The sequence below is a fragment of the Pan paniscus genome, chromosome 9 (assembly GCF_029289425.2).
Source record: "Pan paniscus chromosome 9, NHGRI_mPanPan1-v2.0_pri, whole genome shotgun sequence".
Classification (NCBI taxonomy): domain Eukaryota; kingdom Metazoa; phylum Chordata; class Mammalia; order Primates; family Hominidae; genus Pan; species Pan paniscus.
The window spans coordinates 16,349,986-16,365,829 of record NC_073258.2 but is presented as its reverse complement, the minus strand read 5'-3'; the positions used below and the strand labels follow the sequence as shown (position 1 = coordinate 16,365,829).

The 15,844-nt window shown below is 42.0% G+C and overlaps 1 protein-coding gene across 1 annotated transcript in view; it reads right to left on the bottom strand.

The window, feature by feature from the left end:
• SPON1 (spondin 1) overlaps positions 1 to 15,844 on the bottom strand; it is a 305,161-nt gene that overhangs the window by 280,808 nt on the left and 8,509 nt on the right. Inside the window, exon 2 of the mRNA XM_034932200.3 lies at positions 3,776 to 3,882. Coding sequence (XP_034788091.3) covers positions 3,776 to 3,882 — 107 coding nt within the window. The remainder of the gene's footprint in view (positions 1 to 3,775; positions 3,883 to 15,844) is intronic.

The following is a 15,844-nucleotide window of genomic DNA, read 5'->3' as shown; positions in this document are numbered from 1 at the left end:
CATACCAGGGTCTGTCGGGTCAGGGGCTAGGGGAGAGATAACATTAGGAGAAATACCTAATGTAGGTGACGGGTTTATGAGTGCAGCAAACCACCATGGCACATGTATACCTATGTAGCAAAACTGCACATTCTGCACACGTACCCCAGAACTTAAAAAAAAAAAAAAGAATACTCAGAATGACTATAGTTAACAACAATGTATTGTGTATTTCAAAGTAGCAAGAAGAGAGTATTTGAATTGTTCCTAACACATAGAAATGATAAATATTCAAAGTGACGGGATACCTGAAATATTTGACTTGATCATTACACATTCTATATATATAACAATATCACACGTATCCAACAAATATGTTAAATATTATGTATCAATGAATGAGTATTAGAATTTTGTGGTTGTTGTTAAGCCCTCAAAGTCATCATATTTGAAGTGAAGGTGTTAAACAGAAGTCTTTATCTATTTGTTAAATCACTATATATATATATTTAATTACAATGGCATTTGTTCTTTCTGATTGTTGGCTTATGTTTCAATGGGTGACTTGTTGACTTGCAGCAACAGAGGTCAGTTTATGGGATGATGACAAGGAGGACTCCTTAGGCTTCATGAGGACTATCTCTGTTTTCCTCACCACCCTATCCCCAATACCTAACTCAGTGCCTAACACCTAGCAGGCACTCAACAAATGCTGCTGAATAAATCAAGGACTCCAAGGATAACAGCTTTAGTACAGAGAGAAAATACTATCATGATAGATTTGGAAGGGACAGCATGGGGGCCACATATCATAGGAGCAGGTGAAGTAAGATGAGGGGCATGGGCTATGATTCCTTTCCCCAAATCTCTGAGACAATTGGAACCCAAGCGGAGTGTGCATTTTGATGGCACAAGGGTAGGGCAGGGCAGGGGTGAGGAGATAACGTTTGAGAAATAAGAAACTGGCACAGTGTTTGGACCCTTGAGATGCTGGACTGTCTTGGTCAACTTACTGAACTCCTTGGGGACTCAGTTTCATCATCTGAAAAATGAAGATAACAATACTGACCACACAAGGTTGCTACAAGAATTAAGGAAAAAAAAAAAAGGCTAATGCATATAAAGCACCTGGCACAGAGACTGTCATAAAAGTCACAGTGGGCCCTTATTTTTTCATTTAACAGGTATACACTGAGAGATGGCATACACAGTGATCACAGGCAGGTACCCAGAGACAGACTGCCTGGGTTTGAACCCCAGCTTTATCACTTAGAGCTGGGCATCTTAGGAAAGTTACTTAGTTGTTCTTTGCCGCAAGTTTCTCTTCTGTGGAAAATAGGATAATAATGCTTACCTCATCATGTCACTCTGAAGATAAACTCAGTTAACAAATGTAAACCACTCAGAACAGTATCTGGCACACAAGCACTATTTAAGTGTTAGCTATTGTCGTTATCATATGCTAGGCATTTTCATATTCTAATCCCACTTTGATCCCTCTAGGGCTGGTGGAAACAATGAGAGAATAGATAGGAACAGACAGATGTGTTGACGTGATGATGGACGACATCCCGTTAGAGGGCTGGTCTATGTCTCATTAGAATAACGGGTCCCAAATCTGAGCATACATCAGATTCACCCTGAAGGCTTGTTAAAACACAGGTTGTGAGGGCCCTACCCTCAGAGTTTCTGATTCAGTAAGTCTGGATGGGCTTGAGATTTTGCATTTCTAACAAGTTCCCAGGTGTTGCTGATGCTGCTGGTCCTGAGACTGCATTCTGAGAACCACTGCTGTGTAACAAGAGAGGATGTCTGAAGCTCCAAGAGGAGGAAGAAGAGAGGATGCATACAGAGATAGGAGTTCAACAACAGTTCCAAATAGGACTGAGGTATGGACACTAGCAGAAAGAGTCAAATGTTCATCCACTCATTCAGCAAATATTTATGCGCTGCCCACTATGAGCAGGGCCCTGTATTCACCAATCAGTTGCAAGAAGAAGGATTAAGCTAAGCAGAAACAACTGTGAGTCAGAGAAGACCATCAACTTACTGAATTTAGCCAGAACAGTGCTGCTATGGTTTGAATGTGTCCCCCAAAGTTTATGTGTTGGAAACTTAATCCCCAATGCAACAGTGTTGAGAGGTAGGGCCTAATAAGAGGTGATGAAGTCGTGATGGCTCTACCTTTGTGAATGGATTGTGGTTATCATGGGAGTGGATTTGTTATAAAGGTGAGTTTGGACCCCTCTTGCTCTCACCTTCTCTTACTTTTCTGCCTTTCCCCATGGGATAATGCAGCAAGAAGAACCTTATAAGATGCAGGTACCTTGATATGAGACTTCCCAGTCTCATGTCAAGTAAGTGAAATAAACTTCTATTGTTTATACATTATCTAGTGTCAGGTGTTTTGTTATAGAAACACAAAATGGACTAAAACAAGCAATAAGCAAGCTTAGGCAAGTGATTTAATCTCTCTAGTTTCAATTTCCTGGTCCAAAAATGGGGCTAATAGTTCCTACATATTAGGGTTGTTTTGAGAATTAAACAAAGATAAACTAAACAAAGACAGGATAAACTAAGATAAAGTAAAGCACTTAGCATAGTGTCTGGCATATGGTATGTACCCAACAAATATTGGCTGTTGCTAGTATTATTATTGGGTCACCCTTTCAGATACATGCCAAGAGGTTCTTTGCCATAGAAGGACATTACGGTGAGCGTGGAATTAAGTCGCACCAGGCCCAAAACCTAGAATCCCAGAGAGCAGAAAAATAATTTAAATCACAGGATTAAAAATTACAACCTGGCCACAAGGATTAAAAGATGTCTTTGGATAAGGGAGGTATTTGGGTCAGGGTCCTCCACGGAGCCCACAGATTGCACCAGAGTCTCCAGCAGCCAGCTATGGGTATAAGTATTCTCTGAGTTTTTTTCTTCTTAATTTGCAAATGCCAGAAAAAAATGAATTCCAGAACAATGGAAATCTGAGATGAGAAGTAATTACAGCAAATTTGGCCAGGCCTCCTCCTAGGATCACTCCAGTCCTTCTGGGATGTGTTCTGACAACTTGCCGGCTCTTTTCTAAACCTCTGAAAGGGGATGACGTTCCTACCACTTCCCTTGGAAGAATATTCCACAGTGAAATATGACTCACTGTCGGGGTCCTTGTCTGTGCGATTCCCTTTCTTTTCTTGACCCACTTTTGTCTTAGTGTGCCCTTTCATGCAAAGTCAAATGAAGCTTCCCCTTGAGGAGGTTGTTCTGTGAGGACTGACATTTAAAGACCATTGCCACCTCTTAAACTCGGCCCTGTTCATTTGGCCAAGAAAAGCATGTTTAATTCTTTTAATCTTCCCTCATAAATCAATCTCTACATTCCCTTAATAGTCCTTCTCCTGTGCTTTGAACTCCCTCCAGCCTGGCGGTCCCGAGCTCTTGTTCCGTTTACACTTGAGAATTAACCAGTCAATCACGAAATGCCTGTGCAGGCAAAACAGCCAGGCCTAGCCAGGGCTCCAAGTGCTCTCCCCACGCTTGGCTGCTGAAGGACACTGTGGGCCCAGAGAAGAGCCCCGTGATCTGCTGAGACAAAACAAGGCCTGCCTCGTGGCCAACCTTGCTCAGATAGGTGTGCGGCATTTGCTGCTTGCTCAAGGATGACCCTTTCAAATGGACCTGCCCCAGTTGGCCAACAGTCAAGGGACTGCATGGGAAGCCACCTGAGACACTTGTACCTCTCCAGCCTCTACCTCCTAGGGCAGGGAGGGCCACTGAATAAGCCCAGGCAGGGTCTTACCTGGAAGGTCCCAGCATGGTCTTCTTCCTTATCACCCTCTCTGTTCTCTTTGAGGGCAATTAATGTGAATCCTCTGAAGTAGGAGGGAGGAGCAGCTGAAAGTGTTACTGCAGAGAGAGAAAAAAGCAGGTTTTAAGTATAAGAATCAATTATTGTCCATTTGTCAAATGGGATAGACCTGAGTTCTCCATCAATATCCCAGACCTGTGAGTTACAGAGGCCGTGGACAGTGGTGAGGCCTTCATCCATTGAGGTGAGAACTCTTACCCTCTTCACCCAGCTCCCTCTTACATTTCAGAACCTGTTAAATATCTGAGCTGCTATCTTACTTGGGGATTCTTGACCCAACCAGGGGTGTGGTGAGCTCTCTCCCAGTAACCACAATTTGATAAAGATAGTCCCTGGTCAGAAACTCAATCTTGACAATTGTCTAACATTACACTTCCATTAGACTGGCCCAAGAGAAAACTAGTTCTTCACAGCACAAAATCCTGTAGGATGACCTTTGTGGCAGAGGCTGCTGTGTGTTCTTCAAAACATATTTCATTTTTCTTGTGGAAACAGCTACACCGCATTTCCCAGCCTCCTGTGCAGTTAAGTCAGCTTTATAACCAAGTTCTGCCAGTGGAAGTCATGGACAGACATGATATACAGTAGCCCCCTGCAGATAAGGCCAAGACACATGCCAAGACCCCAAATGGATGCCTGAAATAATGGATAGTACCAAACCCTATGCTTACTATGGTTTTCCTTTACATACATACATACATACATATGATAAAGTTTAATTTATAAATTAGGCACAGAAGGAAATCAACAATAACTAATAAGACACAATCATTATAACAATACTCAAAACAGCATGCAATTTAAAACTTATGAATTGTTTATTTTTGGAATTTTCCAATTAATAGTTTTGGACCACAGTTTACTGCAGGTAACTGAAACCACAGAAAGCAAAACCTCGGATAAGGGAGTACTGCTATACTCTACTTCCAAGCCTGACCTGTACAAGCTTTCCACATGACCCTGCACTCTCACTCTCTTGCCTTTGCCTGCTTAATGCAGGGTCCAGCAGAAGACTCTGATGTCCCAGGAGCAGGGCTGTGGAACCACAAGAGGGAAGGAAACTGGGGATTTTAAACAACCCCACGGAAAATCACCTACTGACCAGAAACATCCATACTGTACTTTGCATGAGCTGGAAATAAACTTATGTTGTGGAGGGCCACCTGTTACAGCAGCTGGAATTATAAGTCTGTTATACTCTTCATTCCTACATCTACCCAGGAAATGATTTTTCTGTTAAAATCTAGCTTGGCCGGGCACGGTGGCTCATGCCTGTAATCCCAGCACTTTAGGAGGCCGAGGCGGGCGGATCACAAGGTCAAGAGTTCGAGACCATCCTGGCTAACACGGTGAAACCCCGTCTCTACTAAAAATACAAAAAATTAGCCAGGCGTGGTGGTAGGCACCTGTAGTCCCAGCTACTTGGGAGGCTGAGACAGGAGAATGGTGTGAACCCGGGAGGTGGAGCTTGCAGTAAGCCGCGATTGTGCCATTGCACTCCAGCCTGGGTGACAGAGTGAGACTCCATTTCAAAAAACAAAAACAAAAGCAACAAAAAAAATTCTAGCTCAAGGATCTTCTCAACATGGCAATCGTGGTCCTCCCTCCCATTGGACCCCCAGTCTCCTGAGATGGAAATCTTTTATTGCAGTATTTTTTTGTACTGAATTGCAATTCTTTGTTGATTCGCCTTCTCCACTGGACTGTGCTAATACAGGAGAGGGGCTGGGTTTTCATTCTCTTTTTATCCCCAGAACCTAGCACAGAGCCTGGCATCTAATAGATGTTCAATTCAAGTTTCTTTAAATTGATGTAAATTGAGATTTAAATTACTTTACTGCCTGCATAAAAGTGCTAAGATCCTGGACATTAGATATGGAGTTACAGACTATTAGACCTTCAAGGGATCTCAAGTATCTTCTAATTCAGCTCTCCAATTTCACGGATAGGAAAGTAAAACATAGAAAGGTCAACAGACACACCTAAGATCATAAAATCATCCAGTGGGCAACTTAGGGTCAGATTTGAAGGCCCACTCTCCCCAGTTTAACACTATATCCATGGCTTCACAAACCGAATATATTCATCATGTTATGGATCTTCCACAAATATTGACTGATTATTAAGTTTTTAAACTTTAAAAAATCAATTCATTTGACATATAATATTTGTGAATATGATATGCAGCCTCCTGTTGAAGAGGAGCATTTAGTCTTCCAAATTCCTTAAACTAGTTTTAGTCTTGAAAATGAAGTGCCCTAACGTATACACATGTAACAAACCTGCACGTTGTGCACATGTACCCTAAAACTTAAAATATAATAATAATAATAATAATAATAATAAATGAAGTACCCTAAAACTCCAACAAATAAAACCACTGTCTTGGATAATGTAGTGGCTGCCCTTGAGCCACCAACAGAATGACACAGCAAAGAACTCTAAGACATAAAGAAGGTAAATGACATGCTGTGATTGGCCAGTTATCCCACAAAAGTAAAGGAGCTACTGATGTCTATAAAAGATCAGATAGAAAAAAAGGAAGAAGGGGCTAGGCGCGGCAGCTCATGCCTGTAATCCCAGCACTCTGGGAGGCCGAGGTGGGTGGATCACTTGAGGCCAGGGTTCAAGACCAGTCTGGCCAACATGGTGAAACCCCATCTCTACTAAAAATACAAAAAAATAGCCGGACATGGTGGCACATGCCTGTAATCCCAGCTACTCACGAGGCTGAGGCAGGAGAATTGCTGGAACCCAGGAGGCAGAGGTTGCAGTGAGCCGAGATTGCACCACTGCACTGTAGCCTGGGCAACAGAGCGTGACTCTGTCAAAAAAAAAGAAGGAATGAGGGGAAAAAAAGCACAATAAAGCAAAGAAGAGTAAGAAAAGTGTAGTGTTCAGTGTCAAGCAAAAAAATGGTGGTTATGCTGTCAGGGGACAGAGCTGGGAATCTCTGAAGGACAGACAGACAGCCAAAAAGCAGTCTTAGACTCTCTAGGGTGAGGGTGAGTGGCCTTCAAGGCCATTATACACAATTCTGGAGGAAAGGGAACAGAGGACAAAGTAACAAACACTAAGGATACTTCATCCAGATTTCTTCAAATACCTTTTGACATTTTAATGTGACCCTGGCACTAATATATTTCTGCTTCCCGTGGCCAGCCCCTGTGGCTCTTGTGTCCCTGGTCCTCAGGTTACTGGAGCCTACTCTGCCTAAGATGAAAGGTCCAGCTGCCTTGCATCAGGTGAGGACAATTCTTAGAGGCACTTTACACTCCAAAATGGCCCCGCAGGATCTGACCGAAACTACCTGAAGGGACCACGCCTGGGATCACAGGCTGGCAGGACACCTTCCCAGTTGCTGTCCTGCTTCCCCTACTCTCTTACTAGTTTCCCCTGGGAGCACTTCCTTAAAAGAATCACTTGCCTCTGAATCCTCATCTGAGGCTTGTGTTACAGTTTAAGATATGTTGAAGTTCTAATCCATACTTGGGAATGTGACCTCATTTGGAAATAGGGTCTTTGCAGATGCAGTTTGTTAAGATGTAATGCTGGATTCAAGTGGGCCCTAAATCCCATACAACTTATGTCCCTATAAGAAAAGACACAGAGACACACAGGGAAGAATGCCGCAAGATGACAGAGGCAGATATTAGAGCCATGCATTTACAAGCCGCAGAAAGCTAAGGCCTGTTGACAACCACCAGAAGCCAGGCGAGAGGCACGGAACCAACTTTCTCTCAGAGCCCTCCAGAAGAAAACACCGTCGGATACCTTGATTTCAGATGTCTAGCCTCCAGAAATATGAGAGAATAAATTTATGTTGTTTCAAGCCACCAATTTATAGTAATTTGTACAGCAGTCCTAGGAAATGAATACAATCAGCCTCCGGGGAACCCCAGCCAAGACAGATAATCCCTGCTCCACAGCCACTGCCTTCAGGACAAAGCTCAAACTCCACAGACCAAGAAGCCCTCAGGCTCTGCCTCTCCAGCTTCACTAACCATGCTCCCATTCCCCTGCCATACTACATTTCAATCCTTGGATTCACTCTCTAGAAGTTTCCTGAAAATCCATGTCATGTCGCCCTGTTGTATTTTTTCATGAGCTACTTATATACCTTGGAATGGTCAAGCTCCTCCATTCTGCAAACTTCAGAAGTCAACCAAATCTCCACCCTTTGTGTGATGTTTCCTCTGATTTCCCCATAAAGACCTGCGTGCCCTTTCTCTTGGACCCTACTGAAATTAAAAATACCTACATAATAGGCATAGTAGCAGCACTTACCTCAAAGTATCAGTGCAAGGTATAAATGAAGTAATATGTGTAAAGTCCTTAGTAAATATGAACTCATTATTATCAGTGATAAGAGTATCGAATTAGATTATATTTTGTGTTTATGTGTTTCTTTACACATTTGTAAGACGTTCAAGGGTAAGAACCCACCTAAGCTCAGCACAGTGACTAGTGCGGAGTTGATGTGCAATTAAATTTACTTGAGTGTTCCTAGACTGGTTGGCTCAGTATTGCTAAAGATGTCAATTATCCTCAAATTCATCTATAGGTTTCATCAATCTAAATTAAAATCCCAGTATGCTCTTTGTGATATTGACAAGCTTGTTCTAAAATTTATATGGAAATGCAAAGGGCCAAGATTGTCCAAGACAATCTTAATGAAAGAAGTGCAAAATTGAAGGGCTTATACTCCCAGATATCAAGACTTACGCAGCTACAGAAACTAAGCCAGTGGACTATAGCAAGGTAAGAAAAATGGGCCAGTTGATCAGCTTAGGGTCCAGGAAAGTTCCACAAATATACAGAAGCTTGGTTTATGACAAAGGATGTATTAGGTTGGTGCAAAAGTAATTGCAGTTTTGGCCATTAATGGTTTTGCCATGGCAAAAACCACAATTACTTTTGCACCAACCTAATACATCAGAGCAATGGAGAAAAGATAATCTTTTCAGTAAGTGGTGCTAGGACAACTGAATGACCATGTAGAAAAAGGTAAATCTTGGCTCTTAACTCACATCATACACAGAGTAAATTCCACATAGATTGTACAGCTAAATGTGAAAAGCAAAACAAAGTTTTAAGAAGGCAGCACGAAATAAAATGCGAATGACCTTGGAGTAACAAAGATTTCTTACACAGAGCATAAAAAAGCACTAACAATAAAGGAGAAGATATATAAATGGGGTGATATCAAACTTTTGCTCATCAAAAGATACCATTAAGAGTGAAGAGGCAAGTCACAGTGTCAAAGAAGATATTTGCAACCATATAACCAGAAACTGACTTTTATCTAAAATATATAAAGAACTATTTCAGATCAATAAGAAAAAGACAGACAACTCAACAGAAGAAAAAAAAGAAAGACAAATGCACAAACTAATACTTCACAAAAGAAGGTGCCCAATGGCCAATAAACATATGCAAAGGCTCTCAACCTCAATAGTCAATAGGGAAATAAAAATTAAATCTACAATGAAATAGTACTGCATATCTAACAGTTTGGCTAAATTTAAAAGAATTAACAATATCCAGTGATGTTAACTAGAACTTTCACACACTGTTGATAGAAGTGAAAATTAGCAATCTTGCTGCTAAATTCTTTGGCAGTGTTTACTGAAGCTGAACATACTCCTACCCTATCACCCAGCAATACCATCTTAAATCAACAGAAATGCATATATATGTGCACCAAAGATACCTATAAGAATATTAGTAGTAACATTATTTGTAGTGGCATCCAAGTGGAAATACTCAAATGCCCATCAGCCCTAGAACAGGTATATAAATTGTGGCATATTCATATAACCAAATGCCTCACAGGCAGGAAAATGAACACATACTGCCACATGCAACATGGATGAATCTCACAAACGTAATCTCAAGTGACAGAAGACAGGCACAAGAGAATACAAATGGTATGATTACATTTATATATATTTACATAAAGCTCAAAAACAGGCAAAGTAATTCATGGTGCTAGAGGTCAGGACAGTAGTAACATGTACAGGAAAGGGAGGGAGTGCAACATGGAGGCAGAACAAGGGATGCTGCTGAAGAGCTAGTCATGATCTGTTTCTTGATCTGGGTGCTGGTTACATGAGTATATTCAACATGTGATAATTCACCACACTCTATCATTTGTAAACTTTTCCTTATGTAAGTTATATTTTGATTAAAAGATTCCTAAACAATGTTTCTGAATGATAAATATCCCAACTTTTGTACATCTGCTCAGTGTGCTTAAAGGGCTAATCATAAACTCAGCTTCCCATAATACTGCATTCCTGTAGGTTCTAGAAAGCTAAGGTTGTACACAACCCTATTAAATATAACACACGAGATGGAGGCTCTGGAAGCTGAACTCAGTGTGGGGTTTTCATCCATAATTATCACTGGTGATGATGTTGTTACACAGTATAATTTGAAGGAATAGAGGAGACTCTATCTTTCCAGAGAACCTCATTATACAACTTCCTTCTGAAAGGCACAAATGTGCAGTGTGTTCTGAGTCCCAGTAATAACCTAAAATGACTGCTTGGCAGTAAATAATAGGATCTTCTCTCTAATGACTCCTCCCAATTGCCTCCCCTGAGAGGCTATTAAGAGATCCAAGAAATTAAAGAAAAATGCTTATGAAGGATTAAGAAAAAGGAATTCCATTCAGAGCCATCTTGTGAGTACATCCGGGGAACTGATTAACAGCAAACATTTAGGATTAGAATCCCAGAGCTACCACTTATGTGATCTCTGGTAAATTACTTAATCTATTTCCTTATTTTTAAAAAGAGGTTGATGATATCGCCTTTCTTATAGGAACGTAGAGTTAAATAAATATTTATCCCAGTGCCTGGAACATGTAAACTGTTCAAGAATTTTAAGGGATGATGATGCTAATGATGGTGGTAGTATTTATGATGGTGATGGTGGTGAGTGGTGATGGTGATATTGGGGATGAAGATTATGATGAAATTTGTGATTATGATAAAAGATCATAATGCTCATCAGGCTGATTACCCAACAATGTGTTTCAAAGAGCTGGTCCTCAGGAACAATGATTGAACCTCCAAAGAAAAACTCTAGTAGGTGCCAATGAAGGACCACTGGAAGGATTGCAATGGAGAGAATTGGCTTTGGGGACGATTCTTACAAGTTCAGGTTATGGAGAGATTTGGGTAAGTCCTTATAATAAAACAAGGCTTCCTACAGCCCATGACACTCACAATAGAGTGCCCTGTGAGGACCTCCCTGCCCCTTTCACCCCCACACAATACCCCTTTTCTGGAATACCTCTCACCCAATTTCAGTTCAATATGTGTTTATGAAACTATTTGTTAAATGCTTGTCTCCCCTAATAACCTGTACTCTCCATGAGTGCAGAAACAAATTCTGTCTTGAACTCCACTGCATCTTTAGCATCTAGCATACCACTTTACACATAGTAAATGCTCAATATATACTTGTTGAATGAATGAACAAAAAAGGTTTTATTTGTCTTAAATGCATAGTTTTCTCATTCCTATTCTGGTCCCTTTTCCAAAGTTCCCATGGGTTACCTTGAGTAATACATCAACCTCCCTCATCCTTTTATCTTTACTGAGCATTTGGTCTACACTAGCTCAGTGCTACATCCCTGGAGACACAGAGTAAAAAAGACATGGCCTCTGCTCTCTAGGAGCACACAGTCTAGTACCTGGGGGAAAAAATATAGCAACAGATATTTTTTATAACATGTAAAGTGTGTTATGGAGGTATGAACAATGTGTTCTGGGGTTGCAGAGGAGAGAACGTCTGCGTCTATCTGGGTGAATTCGAAGAGGCTTCAAGGAGGAGGTAGTATCTGTGTTGTAAGTTGAATGAAGAATAGGAGTTTATCCAGTGGACAAGGGAATCAACAGCATCCCATGTAGCAGAAATGTGTGATGGGCCAGTCTTGGCCCTGGAAACCAGAACTGATTCTGTATTTCATAAGTTGCATTCTGGGAGGAAGGGTGTGATAAAAGGCTTGGTGAGGAAGATAAGCAGGGGGAAGATGATCAAAGGCCTTCAATGCCTTGATAAGAAGTGTGGATATCACCCTGGGGAGGGGGGATGAGGCAGTACTGAAGGGCTTGCACTAGGACATTTCATATTCAGATTTATGGTTTAGGAAGATCAGGCTGGAGGTTAGGTAATTATTGAATTACAGCTTTGCCCTAAAAGCCACATCAGTAACAAAGGCCTGCCTTATTTATATGAAGACTGATATTTCACACTAGAGCCTGGCCTCAAATCCCGACCCATGGCAGAGTTCTTTCCATCCTTGGGTACACTTACCCTACCTAATTACCAAATAGCTTTCTGGGTCTTTCAAATGTTGGTGTGTCAACCTTCTAACAAAAACTCTAATAAACTATTACCCAAATTCATCTTCTATGCCTATTACCCTTACTAGATCTTGTCCAGTTCCATCTTCCTCCGCACTCTGTCTCTTGGGTTTCAGAATTATTAATACAACTCCAACCTCAATGAGAAGACCCTGAGTCCCAGCTCCATCCTATGGCCAGCCCCTGCCATCCACCTGCTATGTGTTACTGAAATGCCCCAGTCTTGCTACACACCTCAACCACAATGCACGTCAGCTTCTGCTTTAACTTATAACATGGAGTTATAAAGACTGTTGGGACATTAAGTTAGTCACAGTGCTCCCCTTTCTATTCTGCACAACTTCCAGAGCTCTGAGGAGCTGCAACTCATATATTTCTATTTAAAAATTTGGCACAGTAATTCAGGCCACCTAGCCAGGGTCAGGCAAGAAAAGATTTGCTGGTGATGGCCTGGAAGACTGGAAGGCAAGACTGAGAATCCAAAAGTGAGCAGGTGAGAATGGTGGGGTTGGATTACGCTGTTCCCCTGGATGGCCTTCTTCAGCCAGTGCTCTCAGCATCCCCAGGCAGAGATGAAGTTTCTCCCACTCAAACTGAAGATCATGCATACTTAAATTTGTAAGGGTCATTTTTCTATAACAGACGTAGTTAACAGACTTGGTTCAAATTTCCCTGTTTATTATGTGTAATTTTGGGCAAGTTACTCAAGTTCTCCTTGTCTACATGTCCTTACCTGTAAAACAGCAGTAATATTTAATAGTATTTACCTCCTGTTGTCATCATGACAATTAATGAATTGGTAATAGGAAGTATATAAAAACATTTGCTAAATCAATAAAATATATTAAAAATAAATCAGTCTCCTCTGTGAAATAAGGATCATAATTATCATCTCGTGGATTTGTCATGAGGATTCAAGGAGATAATGCAATGAAGCACATTGCAGCAGCTCAATAAAAGTTAATCCTTTCCCCATTGTGTGACCTCGTCGTGGAACAGCTCAGAGCCAGATGAATGGGTCCTGAGCTGAACAACATGTGGATAGCAGGAGGAATAATGGGAAGGATGCCGCTGGGGAGGTAGAGATGTGTCAGCCAAGAGAACGTAGCTAGGAAAGTGGATGAGGGCAGGAAGCTCTGGGGGACCCCCACTGCTGCCCCTACTCTGACCCTGTGGTCACTGGGGCTTCCAATCACAGTTCATCCTCCTTCCTCAAATATCAAGTCACAAAAGTGACTGTGATCCAGATCCAGTCTATCTCCATGCCATTGCCCTGGCCATGTGACCCATACTGGACTAATCACAATCTTCCCTGGGATGTTTCAGTTTGTAGCTAGAAGGAAAGGGGCTTTTCTTTTAGTCACAGGATGAGCTAAGAGGATTTTCACTGAAGGTTGCTGGCAGCTATCCTCCCTGTCATTTGGAGAAAGTTTATCTATAGTAAGAAAAAATGAGGGCAAAATACAGCCAAGAGATTGAGGATGGAAGGAGCAAGACAGAGAAGGTAGAAGCAAGGGACAAAAAGATAGAGCGAAGGAGGGAATGGGGGACAGAGAGAGAGAGAGAGATGGAATGAACCCCATTTGAGTCACTAGACCCATTTATGCCTGAGGCAAGAGCCACCCCTGGGCTTTGCAAATATGGGAATCAGTGCATTCCCTTTTCTGCTTTAGTTAGGTTGACTTTGTTCCTATTACTTGCAGTGGAAAGAGTCCTGACTAATTTTGAAGCAAAGAAAGAAAACACTCTGCCTAAACTATAAGAATCACCAGCAGGCTCAGGAAACAGTATTCAGAACTAAACTGAGGTGGCTTATGCTGGGGGTGGCAGTTGGTATGTAAATGTCATTGGGATGACAGCAGATCTCTTGACTTCAAAACTATTTAGATAAATATCAGCTTTAGAGAAAGACTCTAAGGAATGTCAGAGGGCTCTATCCTAGACTCTGAGTTGCTCAATATTCTTATCAACTTCATTGATAAAGACTTACAAGACCTTCTTATCAACACTGTGCATAATCCAAAATTAGATTATGTGAATAAATCACTCAGGGACCGAATACAGATTCATGAATGGCTGACAGCTACAGGGATGGATCCAAACATGCTGGATTAAATCTAACGATAAACCATGTCAAATTTTATGTTCAAGGACCATTTTCACCAGTCTAGGTTAAAGAGGGAAGCAGGCCTTCCAGAAAATTGCAAGAATTTGAGTTGGCTGCAAGCTCAGTGTGATTCCAGACTACGGCACAGCTGCCAAAACAGCAAACACAAGACCTGGCAAGCTTCACACAACCACAATGTCCAGGACAAGGAGATAATCATTCTATCATGTCCTGCCCCTAACAGACCACATCTGGGGCACAAAGTACAAGGGAGCAAGCAACTGCAACCCACAAAGAATGGTTAAAGAAATGGGGCATTTTAGTCAGAAGAGAAGCCATGACAGCTATTTATTCACAAACATCTCAAGGGCTGACATACGGCCCAGGGGAGACCTTATTTTCCTTGATTCCAAAGGACAGAACCTTGGACAGATGTGTGAAAGTTACATGGTAGGCAGACTTTGGTGGCAGAGAAGTACAAGCAAGTCAGCCCTGGCTCAAGCTTCGCCAGTCTGTGATTGTGGCCACCTAAGGAAAACTCATGGTTCTCTTCTCCCCATCACCCTACTGCCAAGCGGGAAATGTTGCAGTCATGTTGGCTTTGAGGATATTCCACTGGTCACTAAATGAGTGTGTCCCATAGTAACAGGATAGGGCAATGATGTGACCAGGTGCTAAAGTGTGTGGGAGGCTGGGGCTAGGAGCCGTGGTGATGGGGAAGCATGCTCATAGGAAAAGGGCCACCTTTTCTTTGTGTCTCAACATTTTCCTTTAAAAGAGTGAAAAAAGAAAGAAGAATATAAGATTCCTGGAATCCAGCCTTTTGTTAGGGTGGGGCCCAGGAAGTTTTTTTATTAAATTAAATTTTAGTTTAGTTTTTGCACTCTCCAAAGGCATAGCTAGGTTTGGAAAGTACTACAAATGACTCCACAATGTGCTGGTTCTAGGGAAAGTCACTTTAATAATTGATGTCTAGGTTTGATGGCTCAATAATCCCCTCAGGCCTACTTCTCCAGATACTCAGAGCCAGCTTCTCAGAGCCAGTTTCTGAGGTTGGCAGCCCCTTGCCTCTGCCCTTTTGCCTGCTGTTGCTCTGCTTTTCACGCCACAGCAGCAGCGTTTCAGCTTCCACCATGATGCAACTGCTCTCTCTTCCCTCCCAGTGGTCTGCACTCTGGACACAGGCCATCTGCCCTCAGCCTCTGGCCAACGCCCCTGTGGCACTGGGCATCCTTTCTCTCTGCTGCCACCACCTGGAGCTCCTTGCCTCCTGTCTGCCATCCCTTGGGTGCTCACCTTTCTGTCTGGCTGAGAGAGAAATACCTTCCCCTTCCTCCATCCAGCTCTCTTAGAGAGCTCACACCAGGGTTCTTGGGGCTTCAATGATACTTTATTTTTTTTCAACAAATAATGATTTAATGCCTGCTATGCCCAGGCACTGTTCTGGGAATTGAAGATAAAATGGCAAATAAGAAAGACAAAGTCTTTGCTCTCATAAAGCTTGTATTCTAGCTG